The following is a 17,067-nucleotide window of genomic DNA, read 5'->3' as shown; positions in this document are numbered from 1 at the left end:
TTGCAGCATATGTTGTGTAAATGGTGAACTCATACAGCTGTCAACTCTTGTCATTTTAATCCGTTTCACATTTGCTAGCTACCTTTTAGATCGAAGCCCAAATAGAATGATAAAAGATAAGATGATAGAAGCCCATCTCCTACTGTAAATAACCTACACACTGTGTGTGTGTGTGTGTGTGTGTGTAGCCAGCCAGCCAGGTAGAAAAATGGCAGAAAAATAAAAGACAGACATCAGAGTATTTTTCAGTACACCAAAACGCATAGTAAGAACCCTAGTAGCCTAATATCTCAAAGACTAGTTGATAAAATGTTCATAAGAAAGAAATAAAATTCTAATGGAAATGTTTCACAATGATGTCATTAGGCAGAGCAGGCAACAGATGGCACACAGACAGCAGAGTTGGGGACAGATATGCAGGGACAGACTGGCAGAGACAGGGAGTCTCAGGTAAGTTTGTTGAGTCTTTGTTTGGCAACATTATGAAAGGTTCTAAATTTTTTTGACTTGTAAAATAGGAACATAATTGGAAAATGCCATGGATACCCCCACTCTCAACTTAAACTGGTGACTGAACTAAGATTTGTTAAAGGCAATGGTATTGCTGTTGTGTAGTTTTGGGTACCGGTAGTTAGGAGTACGGCAAACACCTTATTTCTTTGGTTCCTGAATATACATTTACCATATTACAATGTAGGCTATGCGTTACAGCACTACTTTTGGTGTCCCCCTCAGGAATTGCTCTTGAGAAAATGTCATGTAATTGTCCCCTCCAAAGTTGATATCAGATTTTCGCCCCTGGTTACAACACCACTTTCTTTATCTCTCTCTCTCTCACACACACACAGACACACCCTTTGTAATTATGTAGTACAAATAAATGTGCACTCTGTTCACAACTCTGTTCACAACGCGTGAGTTTCAAGTGAGTTTCAAGTTTGAGTTTGAAGTTTGGGGAAGCTTACAATTTATCCAACCATTTAACTACCGATCTGCGTGCCAGTTTTGATTTTCATATGCACATTTTCGTGGAACAGTTTAATTTCAATAATAACAATTATTGTCATGTGGTTAATAACACAAATTGGATGTTAAAATGATAAAAATCTAAAAGTAAAAATTCCATGGACACATTGATTCACTGTAAGCCATTGTCGGCTAAATAAATTAGTGCATGGAACTAAGAGATACCCTATATAGGCCAATGTAGCAGTAGGCCTATAACTTCCATTGTCAACTAAGTAAAAATACATCAAGCCGACAAAAATATATATATATATCCTGATGAAAATGCTGATTCTTTCAATTGCATTCATCTCTCTACTCCATCTGCCCGCCTCCCTTTCTATTTGTCATGATTTGAGCTATCGCTAGTGAAGTGCAACATTGTATCAAATCAATCAACCGTGTCCACCCAATGACTGTATATATGAAGGTCTGGCCGGAAGCTGTCACTAGCAAACTTACCACATTGTATCAACTAGCCTATTCCGGGCCCCCAGAGTTTCCTGCACCTGTGAGCTCGGGACAGACACAGCTGTTTTTGTGCAAAGGGAAATGTGTTCAGGTATTTTATGACGTTTCCACTGGATATATAGTATCCCAAGAGCATGACATTTTGCTCTTTCACAACGAGGCCTGGTGATAATCAGGATTGTTCAGATAATGTGAGGAACTATTATCATTCACAAAGGATGTAATAAAAAAAGACTTGACTTACTGTGTGAGGTATAAACAAATAATGAGAAGCTCCGCTGATTAGTGGTGGTGAGTTAAGACAATCTTAAATCAGACATCCCCAAATGGGCACTTTCCTACTTTTGCGCACAGCAGGCAAGTTAGCCTACTTCTATGCCTGCTCAGGTGCGCGAGCTCCCGTCACATTTCGAGGACAGAGAAACCAGACACATGCTCATTGCTCACGTGGAGCGCTCCAAACAAAATACAATGACAAAATTGAAAAAGCTCGTAAATGATGGTATGAAATAAATCACAAATTGTTTCCCACAAGAAAGAGTAGCAGGTTGTGAACTCTGCAAACAATGTTTCCACTCTGAGAATTAGAACGGTAAATGACCTAATTAATCCATGCATTAACAGAAATGAATGTAACCAAATTAATGGTAAATGTTTTACTAGTGACATATGCAATAGGGAAATGATCAAAATAAACAAAGGGCAAACATTTATCACAATAAAACAATGCATGCGCAAGAATTGGTGTGAGACACCTCAGCGCATTCTGGAGAGAGACACGGCAATATCTTCGCCACTGTCTTGCCCGACTCAAGCCTCTCCTTGAGATGAAACTCTACTTCAGATTTATTACCTACGGGTGTTGCCGTTCCAGCCCAGTCCCGACCCTAGAGACCTGCTGATACCAACCGCGGCACCGGCTTCCAACTCGGCTGCCGACTGCTGGGGTGGTAGTAACCTTTATTAAAAACCACTCAGCCAGACGTCTAGATCAGGGGTTGGGTGACCCATAGTTCATCAGGCTCTCCTGTGAATTATAAGACAAGGAGAATTCGAGTGGTGAGTATACTTTCTCAGCTCGGCAATTTACATTAAATAAATATTCGTTTCACACCCACGCGTGCGCGTCACAAACCCTTCAGTTGTGGACCTGGAGTTACTCACCGTAATGGGACCTAGTGTCCCACAAGACAAAGAGGTATAGTCACCATTACGAAGAGGTATAGACATTTCTATACACACACAAGGCATGGACCCCATCGGTAGCAAGAAAGAGGAGACTCGGCTCTATTTCGGGTCAGTGGCCCCAGTCGGGAAAATCCATTAAAGGAAAGCCCTTTCCAATGACTCTAATTATCCCCAAAAATATCCTGTCTCTCATTTTTTTATATATGAACTAAAACATGAACCTATTAAAAACAGTACTGTAGTAATGATGTTTGTGTAGTAGGCTATAGGCCCAAAACATTATCACAGCATATTGACTTTGCTTGAATTCCCCTCCCAATGCATTGTTGTTCTTCTCAGACCATAAAAAAATGATCAACATTTGAGGTAGGCTATATGATCACACCGGTAATAGATCAGTTGTTGTATTACTTGTGAGGCACAGCTGAGTGAGGATATATTTGAATAATTCGCTTTTTACATTTTAATTTTACTGGGCTGATGGAGCCTGCATCTGATGGTCAGTCTCAGTGGAGGGAGAGAGCAGCAGACTGGTTCCACCTCTCAATGTCCCTCTGCTCTCCCTTTCCTCCGCTGACACTGACCAAAAACGGACACTGGCTTCCAGCTGCTGGCGAAACTCGAGTCACACTGCATTATTTCTACCTCATGCACAAATTCATGTTGTTACGCCTATGACCAGAGAAAGTGAAATATTCCTAGATATAAAAAAATACCCAAGCCGTTAATAATACCAACGCAAGCCTATGGATCCACTTTCCTACTCATTCATTGAAGCTGCAGTGCTGATTGTAGCGTGAGTGGAAGTAAGGAGAACGCACATTTTATGGCTTATAAAAGTATTGAATAGAAAGTGTTGACAGTGCTGAGTAAAAACTTAAACATGAACTCACTCATAAAAACAGCAGCTCTTTGCTGTTTTCGTTGACAGTTTCTCTAGTCATGGTTTTAAAACCTCACAGTGTCAACTTTGCTGAAGCTTTCTTTTATGCCTGCTGCGTTACTGCAGACACGGTAATATGAGTCATCTGATTGGCCAGTGGTAGGCCTATAGTGCACTTGATTTCCTCCCCCCGGCCCTGCTGGGAAGGCAGTTGTACCTTCAGACATATGAAATGGTTGAAAATGGGAACACGGCCCCTATCCCATGCGCAAGGCATTTGAATCGGGTGCACCTACCGGCAACACAAGGCTTATCGTTGTTTTTTTACAGAAATGTTTGGCAATCGACTAGGAATGCCTTGGCTATCGACCGGTTGGTGACCACTGCCTTAAACCATGACTTACATACTGTCATATTCTCCCTACACAACTCCTCCTTCAAAACTGGTTACATCAGATTCATACAATACTATAATTTCCCCTTATTCATTTACTCCCTTAAAACCGGTTACATCTGATCCATACTGGACTCCCCCTCCCCAAACTCCCAGCCCTTGTTGCTTGTCATCTACCAGAAGGACGTCAAAGAAGGGGTTTGTGGAAGTTCATGTTTCATCACACTTCCCTCTGCCTCCCATTCTGGTAATTCCCCCGGCTCTACCTTTGGCTCGGCTGATGCTGGTCTCGTTGGCAAAGTTGCTGACGACAACAGTAAGCCTTGTCCTTCCTGTTTTTCTTCTTTTCACAACAAGTTCAAGTCTTTTTAGCCTCATGTTCCCTTCGACACAGAATTAGCTGTATCGAAGGCAGGAGGGAGACCTACATCCAACCCCCAGGTCCCGACACCCGCTCCATGGATTAACTCTCTCTCCTGGTAGAAAACCTTTCCATCCGCCAAGTGAATGGTACGGATTCTGCCCGACCTGGACTTCCCCATGACTGCACGATCCCCTCATGAATATATCCCAACCTTACCCCTCGAGCTCCCTCAGGCCAGGGGCGAAAATCTGATATCAACTTTGGAGGGGACAATTACATGACATTTTCTCAAGAGCAATTCCTGAGGGGGACACCAAAAGTAGTGCTGTAACACATAGCCTACATTGTAATATGGTAAATGTATATTGAGGAACCAAAGAAATAAGGTGTTTGCCGTACTCCTAACTACCGGTACCCAAAACTACACAACTAATCACAACAGCAATACCATTGCCTTTAACAAATCTTAGTTCAGTCACCAGTTTAAATTGAGAGTGGGGGTATCCATGGCATTTCCCAATTATGTTCCTATTTTACAAGTAAAAAAAATTGAGAACCTTTCGTAATGTTGCCAAACAAAGACTCAACAAACTTACCTGAGACTCCCTGTCTCTGCCAGTCTGTCCCTGCATATCTGTCCCCAACTCTGCTGTCTGTGTGCCATCTGTTGCCTGCTCTGCCTAATGACATCATTGTGAAACATTACCATTAGAATTTCATTTCTTTCTTATGAACATTTTATCAACTAGTCTTTGAGATATTAGGCTACTAGGGTTCTTACTATGCGTTTTGGTGTATTGAAAAATACTCTGATGTCCGTCTTTTATTTTTCTGCCATTTTTCTACCTGGCTGGCTGGCTGGCTACACACACAGTGTGTAGGTTATTTACAGTAGGAGATGGGCTTCTATCATCTTCAATCATTCTATTTGGGCTTCGATCTAAAAGGTAGCTAGCAAATGTGAAACGGATTAAAATGACAAGAGTTGACAGCTGTATGAGTTCACCATTTACACAACATATGCTGCAACCTTTTGTAATTTTAATAGTTTGTTTCATATTGGCTGGCTTCCAACAATTGCTGAATTTGCAAAGCTAGCGAGCACCAATTCAGTTTCATTGGTGTTTGCTATAATCTTTGCTACCCGGCTTAAATAAAGGTGAAATAAAATAAATAAATAAAAGTTCCCTTGCGACAATTTAGCTTTTGCAACGAGACCATTAAATATATTTAAGACAATGGTAGAAGAGAGTGCAGTTCTGTTCAGTTTGGATTTCAGTTTATCGCTAACCTTATCACAGGGACTTTGAAGCACTAACTTACATCATCTGCATGCTGATTCCATCTTTGACGACGCCACATAAATGGAATAGGTACTAGCTAGCTTAATAGTTAATATTTGCGCGCTAGCTCTGCATATTCAGCTAGTGTGTGTGCGCGATTGACTGGATTAACCTCACGTCAGTTACGTGCATTGAGTGCCTTTCAGACAGTAGATACGACCTCTCTGTTACCTAGCAAGCTAAGGAACTGGCAGTGGATCAAACCATTGTGAGGCAAAGGGTGGGTCGCAATCTTTTGAAACTTAAAAACGAGCTATTAAGTGTCTATAATCAGCACAATTGCTTTCATTGTGTATTATTAATATTATTTAAATTACATAGTTATGTTTCAGTGATATATTGGGGGGGACAAATCATATTTTTCCCAGGATGGGGGGGTCGTGTCCCCCCCGTCCCTCCGGGATTTCCGCCCCTGCCTCAGGCACCGGGAGGTAGGCTCCTCTCCACAGCATATTCCATCCTTGCGTGACGTTCCTATTATGCCCTGTTGCTGCACATTCTTGTTGCTCATATTCACACACACACACCACCAGGTATAGTCCTAAGTGCACCCCTACCCCCGCAGGAGGTCTTTTGCCTTTTGGTAGGCTGTCATTGTAAATATGAATATGTTCTTAACTGACTTGCCTAGTTAAATAAAGGTTAAATAAAAACATCTAAATGCCTCTAGTACCCACAATACTGGCCTCAGGGCACCATACAACTCCACCCCAGCATCCATAGCTTGCCAAGCAATTAAGGCCCCCCATTTATAGTACTTGTCCCTACCTGGTTTCAATGGGATTCTCTCCAATAGGTAAACCATAAACCAACCACAGGGGTACCTCCAGGACGCTCCCAACCAAATCTGCCAACCTAGTAAAATAGGTCATCCTAGTAAAACCCTCTACTACGACGTGCCCCCATATCTCTAACGATACAGTGCAGGCCCTCGCTTCTTCACAGGTGGCATTAGTATAAATCCTGTTAGAACCAACCCAGTCCAGCCTTTCCAACACCCTACCGTCACATAGTTCCTGTCTCCACTGGTGAACTCGGTGGCCATAGAGCAGGGGGTTTGCAACGTGTAAAGCCGGGTGCTTATATCTCAATTTTCGCCTAACCTCCCAGCCCCAGCTATTCAGCCACTCATTCATCCATTCCTGTGTGAACGTCTGACCAATCAGACCTCCACTCACATAGCCGCGGCTTGAAAGTTTCCTTATTACAATTCAAACCCTACCTCCACCGGCTAACCTCTTCCACCTGGTTTCCTCGGGTGCCCTTTTTTTTCTCCCTCTAACGTCCTTTAGTCTGAAACAATCCAGCTTGACCCTGGCTCATGCTATAACGGTCACATCCTTCTCCTTAGTTAACACTCAGGGGGATGGTCCTACACTCAGAGCATAGGGTACCTTAATCACTTGGGTGTCCTATGTGTCTCCTGCTGAATAAACCATGGCCAGATACTGGTATCTATCTATTCAGTAATTGTTTCTCCAATCCAGTTTATTCAGGCATGGTTTCACATAGTTCAGCACCTCCCTGGTTTGCAGACCACACCATACACAAGCCTTATCAATGGCAAACACCTGGGTATACGATTTCAGCGCACCGTGCCCGATCCTCGTAGCCTTGTGCAATTATACCCTTCTCCCAGGCTCCACCTGGTGCAAAGAGCACCTAGAAGTTCCCCAGGAATTCCTGTCTACATCCAAGGTGAAGTCCTTGCCTTACTCACACACTTATCCAGTTCCGCAAAGTGAGTTCAATTCACCCACTCCAAATCCCCGGGGGTTGGTTGGGACTGTACCCACATTTCTATTCCCACCTCTCCAGGGGGTCGTTCACACCTAATATGTACAGTGTAACAGGCCTCTTCCATAACCAAGGCAAGGTTTCATTAATCTCTCTATCGACCCCCACCTCTGTTATAGTGCCGCAGGGCCATTTTACACATGAGCCACTACCCGAGTCATAACTTTGGACATGACCTCCCATCCACACATGAGCCTGGGTCCATTTCCAGTATGTTCGTCACACACTGTTCATGGTATCTATAGAGCCTGAGGTATTTACTAACCTGCCTATGGGCCTGTGACCTTGGGTCTCCCTCAGGCCTTACAGCTGAGGTGGCCTCTCTTGACCCGGGGCATGTCAACTCGGCTGACATTAGCAGGCCTGCCCTTTTTAGATCACTGCATTCCTCACATCTCCCCAGCTGGGCCTCATCCCACTGACAGGAGCAGTCCTGGGGTCCTTTCTCCAGTCCCTCATTGCCACCCCGTCCTACCCACTGGGTATACAACCTAAGCTGTAGAAGAAACTGGAGGCGGCAATAATGACAATATATGATCCATCACCTTTACTGGGCCTCATAAATTCCCGTCTAGATCATCATATCAAATCAAATGTTATTTGTCACATGGGCCGAATACAACAGGTGTAGACCTTAACGTCAAATGCTTACTTACAAGCCCTTAACCAACAATGCAGTTTTAAGAAAATAGAGTTAAGAAAATATTTACTAAATAAACTAAAGTGATGACCGCTTTGCACACTCTTGGCATTCTCTCAACCAGCTTCATGATGTAGTCACCTGGAATGCATTTAAATTAAGTTGTGTGCCTTGTTAAAAGTTAATTTGTAGAATTTCTTTCCTTAATGCGTTTGAGCCAGTCAGATGTGTTGTGACAAGGTAGGGGTGGTATACAGAAATGGACCTATTTGGTAAAAGACCAAGTCCATATTATGGCAAGAACAGCACAAATAAGCAAAGAGAAACAACAGTCCATCATTACTTTAATCCATGAAGGTCAGTCAATCCGGAAAATTCCAAGAACTTTGAAAGTTTCTTCAAGTGCAGTCGCAAAAACCATCAAGTGCTATGATGAAACTGGCTCTCATGAGGACCGCCACAGGAAAGGAAGACCCAGAGTGACCGCTGCTGCAGAGGATAAGTTCATTAGAGTTAACTGCACCTCAGATTGCAGCCCAAATAAATGCTTCATAGAGTTCAAGTAACAGACACATCTCAAAATCAACTGTTCAGAGGAGACTGCGTGAATCAGGCCTTCATGGTCGAATTGCTGCAAAGAAACCACTACTAAAGGACACCAATAAGAAGAAGAGACTTGCTTGGGCCAAGAAACACAAGCAATGGACATTAGACCGGTGGAAATCGGTCCTTTGGTCTGATGAGTCCAAATTTCAGATTTTTGGTTCCAACCGCTGTGGCTTTGTGAGACGCAGAGTAGGTGAACAGATGATCTACGCATGTGTGGTTCCCACCGTGAAGCATGGAGGACGAGGTGTGATGGTGCTTGGCTGGTGACACTGTCAGTTATTTATTTAGAATTCGAGGCACACTTAACCAGCATGGCTACCATAGCATTCTGCAGCGATACGCCAACCCATTATGTTTGCGCTTAGTGGGACTATCATTTGTTTTTCAACAGGACAAGGACCCAACACACCTCCAGGCTGTGTAAGGGCTATTTCACCAAGAAGGTGAGTGAGGCTATATACAGGGGGTACCGGTACCGAGTCAATGTGCGGGGGTACAGGTGAGTTGAGGTAATTTGTACATGTAGGCAAGGTTAAAGTGACTATGCATAGATAATAAACAGTGAGTAGCAGCAGTGTAAAAACCAAGGGGGAGGTAAAAGCAAATAGTCTGGGTGGCCATTTGATTAATTGTTCAGCAGTCTATGTCTTGGGTGACTGGAGTCTTTGACAAGGTTTTGGGCCTTCCTCTGACACCGCCTAGTATATAGGTCCTGGATGGCAGGAAGCTTGGCCCCAGTGATGCGGACTTTACGCACTACCCTCTGTAGCGCCTTGCGGTCGGATGCCCGAGCAGTTGCCATACCAGGCAGGGATAGAACCGGTCAGGATACTCTCGACGGTGCAGCTGTAGAACTTTTTAGAATCTTGGGACCCATCCCAATTTTTTTCAGTCTCCTGAGGGTTGAAAAGGTGTTGTCGTGCCCTCTTCATGACTTTCTTGGTGTGTTTTGACCATGATAGTTTGTTGATGATGTGGACACCAAGGAACTTGAAACTCTCGAACTGCTCCACTACAGCCCCATCGATGTGAATGGGGACGTGTTCGGCCCTCCTTTCCTGTAGTCCACGATCATCTCCTTTGTCTTGATCACGTTGAGGAAGAGGTTGTTGTCCTGGCACCACACTGCCAGGTCTCTGACCTCCCTATAGGCTGTCTCATCATTGTCGGTGATCAGGCCTAACACTGTTGTGTCATCAGAAACGTAATGATGGTGTTGGAGTTGTGCTTGGCCACTCAGTCGTGGGTGAACAGGGAGTACAAGAGGGGACTAAGCACGCACCCCTGAGGGGCACCCGTGTTGAGGATCAGTATGGTAGATGTGTTGTTTCCTACCCTTACCACCTGGGGGCGGCCCGTCACAAAGTCCAGGATCCAGTTGCAGAGAGAGGTGTTTAGTCCCAGGGTCCTTAGCTTAGTGATGAGCTTTGTAGGCACTATGGTGTTGAACATTGAGCTGTAGTCAATGAACAGCATTCTCACAACCTAAGCCCTAGAAAAAACTGGAGGCGGCAATAATGACAGAATATGTGATCCATCACCTTTATTGGGCCTCATAAATTCCTGTCTATCCCATAGGCCACGTCCCTTTCTACACCAGGCATGACTGCAGGCCTTTTATTTCCTGGTGCTTCACATACCTTGGGCAGGGCATATCCCAGGCAAACTGAGCATACTCCCCCAGCCAAAGGACCCCACCTAATTACTTCCTTCTCCCTGGATATCAATCCATTATTTGCCCTGTTCAGAAACCCCAACCCTCTACCGATCTATGCTTGGGTATACCCTCATCTCAACACTATGATCCCCTGTACAGTGGCCGCCCCGGCCCAGAGGGGGTAGTGCTACAGTTTTCGCTGCCATATGCAGGGCCGTTGCCAGAACAAATCCGTTAGACGCCCATTTGATTTCCATAGAGCGGCAAAAAAATAAAATAATTACGGGACCTCCTATGTGGATATATATTAGTAACCTATATATTAAAGGGTTCAGTGCAGTGCCTTTGCTACCACTATGAAACAGAAAGGATTGGTGTTTGAACCCGGTATAAGCTTATTTTTATCACGACAAAATAAAAATAAATACCCCAACCACCAAGACACACGGTCAGCAAGATGCATGGTTGAATTGCAAAAACATCAGTAGCCTAATCATCACTACAAGCGCCAAGTGTGCTTCATAATAGTGAAAATCATCACAAAAGCAATAATGGCATTATAAATGTAAGTGTTGATATGACAGCAGTCAAAAAGTCAATGATCAGTTGGAGCATGTCCATATCACATAGCCTAAACAAGGACAGCTGTTGAGTGCGTTGCTGATTTAGTTTCTTACTTGAGATGTAGGGCCTGCTCCCTCAGTGATGACATTTTCTACTGATAATAGCCTGTAGAATTCTCACCGGCTTGTTCTATTCCAAATGGTGCCTTCTTTTTCCGGTCTTACGGTTACATTTGATGGTGGTGTGAGCACTTGCTCAGTGTGCACAGTTCTGGCTTTTTTGCGGTTAGGCCATGGAGGTTTAGGTTCAGGTTGAGGCTCAGAATCAGAAGAATACTCGTCAGAGATGCCATCATGATTCATGTCTTCCTCACCATTGGAGTCATTTTCATTCATATTTTGTAGCAAAGCTAACAAATATAATATATATATATATATATATATATATATATATATATATATATATTATATATATATATTATATATATATATATTTAGGCTTAATCACTATCGGAAACGGGGCACTGCAAAATTAGCAAGCAAGCATTTTACTGTTGGCCTACAGTGTACTTGATCAATAAACTTTGGTTTGATTAGAAAACTAATAAGTTAGATCTCAATGGGGACATACCATAGAGATAGATAGAGGACTCATCATGGATATAACTTGTTTTAGCATGGACATTGCCATTCAGGGCTTCCACCATTTTAAAGTAGTCAACTGGGTGGGGAATCCTATTGGTTGGAAGCAATCAGCTAATGATCAGAGCATTGTCTTCTTCTTCAAATTGGGTGTTATGGTTTGTAAATGGCTTTAACCTATATAACCGCCATCGAGTGGCCACAATATTGAATGACACAAGATTTGGTTCAGGACTCCAGCACTGCAGGTGGCAGCAAATAACCAATATTAGCTTTACTCTTTTTTAATACACAAAAGAAGAAAACTGACTACTTTAAAATGGAGATAGCCAAAATACCTATGACTGTATATATGAATAGACAAAGCCATCGATCACGTGACACCATTAATTCCTATGTGAATACTCAATAGCATATTGAAGCCAAATTAAGTCGGTTGAGATGGCATCTGGAGACATAGTAACCGAAAGGTTGCAAGATCGAATCCCCGAGCTGACAAGGTAAACATCTGTCGTTCTGCCCCTGAACAAGGCAGTTAACCCACTGTTCCTAGGCCTTCATTGAAAATAAGAATTTGTTCTTAACTGACTTGCCTAGTTAAATAAAGGTAAAATAAAAATAAACATAACATACACAGTTTGAGCTACTCCAAGAAGTCATGTTGCAGTCTTGGTCAGTGCGGCCCCATCTCATTGAGTAACTCAAATTGAAGGGAACCCGGGGTACTACAGGCTGCAATTAGTAACTAAATTATCCTTAACTTCTTCTGTGTGCGATTTTAAAATAATCTGTTCAAGGACATAAATCTGGTGTATTAGAAGCAATTATTGCTAACATGACTGTCTTCTAAAAACATTTTTATTTACACAAAGATTCACCACAAAGATTTTTCCATTCACTATAGTGGGGGATGCTGTTTTACGCTAACAATGCCTGCAGTATCGCGGTAGGCCTTGAATATTCATTGCTTCAATGAGAGGAGGCACTCATTCCGCCTGGGCGCTGCCCAAGCGGTCACAGACGCTAGTAGTCTATAGTTGCACAGATACAGATACAAGTCCTCTATCTATATCTATGGGACAAGCACCGAAGAATGGACAGCGTTCCTGAGATTCCAATCTTTACGGAGCAAATTTTAACAGAAATCAGACATTCATAAGTCAGATAAATAACATAGTAAAATCACAACCAGTACAGTTTAGTTCCCGAATTCGGGCCTTTGTCATGATGACGATAACGTAGCAGTCTACTAGCCTGCAGTGGCAGATTCAAAAACCATAAGTCATTACGACACACGTTTTACGCCTGCATGGGTGTAATCATTAGTGCACACCTGAGTAAACAGTTGCCAATACAAAACGTTTTCCATAGAAAACAAGAGTTTCTATTGGGCAAATTCAGGTAGGTCACTACCAATGATGTGCGTCATTGTTCAGTTCCGTTCGCTTTTGTTGGCTGTTTGGTTTCCAGCTAGTAAATACAGCCCAGGTGTAACACACCCTGAAGATTTTGCCCAACCCGCTTTACCATGGTATGCGGCACTAGGCCCGCTCATGTCTGAAAAAGGAAGCCGATCGCTGTCATGAAAATGTGTATGTTTTTATCTTTACGGTCCAAAATGCTATCCACACGCATATGAAAATGGTAAAAGCATAGGCTTCAAATATCTCCAATGATTTTCACTGAATTCAGATACTTCCCTTGTACAGCAAGGCATCAAAGCATAAAGGACAACACGAGGAAAGTAGGCTGGTAAGGTAAGAACGACGTGGTTGTCAGCTTTCATGACAGTTACAACAAATAACAATGTCTGAGTAGCGTCTCACATTCGATCAATGGATGTAATTATGTTGGTCAACTGTTGTTTTAATGTTATGTTGTCTACGACATGAGACGTAATTCCCATTTCTTAAAAAAAAAAAATGTTAAGGGGAAATCTGCAGTTGCTACATCCATTTTTGGACTTGACTGTCACAACTCTATCAGAACCCAAAATATATAAGCTTGTTTTACTCCAATGTTTGTAAACAAAGTACATGTAAACAAACACTGCATAGTCCCAAAACATGGTTAAAACTATCATTTAGAAATCATGGAAGGTTTATCCTTGCATCTATAGCTCTGTCTATGAATTTGAGTGGTTACATTTCTCCAACCCCATCTGTCAGCTTCTTATGGAAACAGTGGCAGGTGTGTTCTTTGTTATTGTTTTAACTGCACATTTTTAGCTATACAATGTAGATCCAGAGGGTGTGTGTGTGTGTGTGTGTGTGTGTGTGTGTGTGTGTGTGTGTGTGTACAGTCTATGTGTGTGGTACCCTCCTGGTGAGCCTCTGGTGACTGTGAGTTGTTTGTGGTGTGTGTGATTGTCAGATGGATAAGAGGAGCGATCTGCGCCTGTGTCACTTTGGGACAGCCAGGCGAAGGCGATGGTGGGGTCTGAGGAGAAGATGGATTTACATTTACATCACATTTACATTTACATGGAGGATGCTAGGGGTGTTTAAGACCAACCAGGAACATGACTTATGCAGCCTCACCTGTCTTATGAAAGAGGGCCTGCATGCTGTCCTACAGACCAGCAACAACACAACAGTACCTGTGAGCAAACCTATAGACTACACAACAATATACACACTATTTCAACTGTCACATAGAATACAGTTTTATACCATTGGAACTTACGGCATTGACCCAGCTCTGAGAAAATGACTCTACATACAGTACCTGCATTGTACATAGCTTTCCCTTAGTTACTTCTATGACAAGAAACCTTTAATTGTGGTTTTATAATGAGTTGATCTTGTTTCAATCAGGATAAACTTTCTGCTGAACATTACAAATCGGCGGAGACTCAAGTCCACAAGGTGCTATTTAATCACTATTCAAACAAATATGTTAAACCAATCCCAACAGCTTACTGCCTATTTAAGTACATGTTTTTTGGGACACGTTTCAGTTTCGAACCACGGTCCTCTGTTACCTCCCCCTGCAGGACTTGGAGATGCAGACGTTTGCAGGGCCTGTGTTTGCCAGCCTGCGGCGGTCCCTGGATATAACAGAGGAGGAGTACCAGAGGTCCCTCTCTTCACATGGCTGCTATCTACAGTTCATCAGCAACTCCAAGAGCAAGGCTGACTTCTTCCTCACGTGAGTCCTGCTGGAGGACATCATAAACCTCATAAATGTACACACAACACACCTAATCTATGTCAACTCTACATAGTAGCACATGTAGTAAATGTCTTTTTTTTTCCTCCTTAGGAATGACAAGAGGTTCTTCCTAAAGACACAGAATACGCGGGAGGTTACATTTTTTCTATCCAACCTGAAGGCGTATATGGATCATTTGGAGAAATACCCCCACTCACTGATGGTCAGGTTCCTGGGTGAGAGAGAAGTCCAACAGCTTAAGATCAAAATATCAAATGACAGGGCCTCCCGAGTGGTGCCGCTAGAGGCGTCACCACAGACCCAGGTTCGATCTCGGGCTGTATCGCAACCGGCTGTGATCTGAAGTCCCATAGGGAGGCGCACAATTGGCCCAGCGTCGTCCGGGTAAGGGGAGGGTTTGGCTGGGGGGGCTTTATTTGGCTCATTGCGCTCTAGCGACTCCTTGTGGCGGGCCTGGGTGCCTGCAGGTGGACCTCAGTCATCAGTTGAACAGTGTTTCCTCAGACACATTGGTGCGGCTGGCTTCCGGGTTAAGCAGGTGGGTGTTAAGAAGCACGGTTTGGCGGGTCATGTTTCGGAGGACGCATGACTCAAACTTTGCCTCCCAGGCCCATTGGGGAGTTGCAGCGATGAGACAAAATCAAAATTAGGGAGAAAAAGGGGTTAAAATAAAAAAAGTACTAAATATCACGACAGATGGACTGTCACCTTTGTCAGATGTTCATATTCTTATTTTCTTATTCCAGGTCTCTATAGCATCCAAATTCCAAATAAAACAAAGGTAATTTTAATGAAACACAAAATTTCACAAAGTCATTTTTTTACTCTGTAAGTAACTTTTCTCTCACTCTCCCCCAGAAGTATTTCATTGTGATGCAGAATGTGTTTTACCCGGACGAGAGGATTAATACCAGGTAAACATTGTTTGTATTGTAGTTATGAAAGATGATTACAGATTACATTTTTTTTAAATCTCTTTCTGGATTGTTTGTTGCCAATTTTGGCTTTGTCTCTTAGATATGACATCAAGGGCTGTGAGGTGGGTAGGTGGACTGACCCTGCATCTACGGAAAACCCAGTTACTAAGATTCTGAAGGATAACAACTTTGAAGGAAAGCACATCATTCTGGGTAAGAGTCTCGTATGTCCTATATCTGTCAGTACTTGAGGGGATGTTCTTTCTTTGTGTCTATTATCAATTGAAAGGTAAAACCACATACGTTCCCCTAAGAAGTCAACATTTATCATGTGTTGACAGATAAGCAGCGCTCCTGGCTTGTGGATCAGGTTGAAATAGACTCAGCCTTCCTCCGTAGCCTCAATGTGCTTGACTACAGTATCCTGCTGGCCCATCAACCCTTGCACCAAGATGAGCTGGACAGGAAGCACTCCTTTAGCAACCTGAGCATGCGTACTGTAAAGTAAGTGTTCAGTGGAGAACAATGATCTACTGTATGAAAAACAAGTAACACACTAGTTTTCTTTTGTGGACCTTCCAGACATGCAGCTAATGTAAAGTAACACAGTGAGAAGATAATTGGAAATAAATCAGGTATTTTACTCTTAAGCTGATTGTTCTCTCTTTGTTATTCAGTTCTTGAATGGTCTTTCCTCTGCAGGCCCATGGACCAAGACAGTCCCGCAGAGGAAGATCCCCCCACTATTCCATTGTTGGAGGGGTACTCTGCTCGACTGGCATCAGATACAATAGACAGTGGGTTAGACCACGTCCAGAATACAGGGGAACACTCTGGCCATGGAATCCCCCTCCAGGAGGTAAACCGTACAGATGCAGAACTCCTGGAGTTCCAAGCTCATCACCGTAGGCTGCTGCCTAATTTAAAAAACTCAGTGCATGTCATAGACGGACCAAAGCTGCGCTACTTTGTGGGTATTGTAGACTTTTTCACTGTGTACGGTGTGAAGAAAAGGCAGGAGAACCTGTGGAAGAGTCTGCGCTTCCCTGGCAGAGCCTTCTCCACTGTCAGCCCAGCTACCTACTCCCAGAGGTTCTGCCAGTGGGTAAAGGACCACACCAAGTAAAACAGGGACACTGAAGCCCATTGAAAGACACAGAAGAGACTGTCAAGTGAATAATCAAACTTGGTTTGTGAACAGCATGAACAGTAGGTGGCACCAAATAGCTTCTGTTGCAGTGGTAGCCTATTATGTAAAAAAAAATATCTAGAGGAATTTTACATTAGTTATATTTCCCCCCAAACAACTGTGACAGGTTTTTCAAAAATCATGTATGAATGTGTATAAAAATGTATTGGAATAAGTCGTGAATAGAGAATCAATAATAAAACCTGTCACTGCATAAGAAACCATGAACTC

General features: G+C 43.1%; 1 protein-coding gene across 15 annotated transcripts in view; it reads left to right on the top strand.

Moving 5' to 3' along the window:
• Positions 1-17,057, top strand: part of LOC106579975 (phosphatidylinositol 4-phosphate 5-kinase-like protein 1) — a 41,631-nt gene extending 24,574 nt beyond the window's left edge. For 2 of the 15 annotated variants that reach the window (XM_045703033.2, XM_014160452.3), the window contains exons 2-10: positions 13,930-14,157; positions 14,373-14,423; positions 14,552-14,706; positions 14,821-14,945; positions 15,477-15,511; positions 15,589-15,644; positions 15,748-15,860; positions 15,989-16,151; positions 16,350-17,057. In XM_045703033.2, coding sequence (XP_045558989.1) covers positions 13,930-14,157; positions 14,373-14,423; positions 14,552-14,706; positions 14,821-14,945; positions 15,477-15,511; positions 15,589-15,644; positions 15,748-15,860; positions 15,989-16,151; positions 16,350-16,773 — 1,350 coding nt within the window. In that variant the 3' untranslated portion in view covers positions 16,774-17,057. Of the gene's footprint in view, positions 1-2,328; positions 2,536-9,085; positions 9,138-11,547; positions 13,314-13,929; positions 14,158-14,372; positions 14,424-14,551; positions 14,707-14,820; positions 14,946-15,476; positions 15,512-15,588; positions 15,645-15,747; positions 15,861-15,988; positions 16,152-16,349 lie in introns of those variants that run through there. The other 13 variants (XM_082966261.1, XM_045703037.2, XM_082966257.1 and 10 more) reach the window with 12 other exon arrangements.
• Positions 17,058-17,067: the final 10 nt, after the last annotated feature.

This window comes from Salmo salar, chromosome 20 (assembly GCF_965601325.2).
Source record: "Salmo salar chromosome 20, fSalSal1, whole genome shotgun sequence".
Taxonomy (NCBI): domain Eukaryota; kingdom Metazoa; phylum Chordata; class Actinopteri; order Salmoniformes; family Salmonidae; genus Salmo; species Salmo salar.
This window is presented reverse-complemented; position numbering and strand designations above follow the sequence as displayed.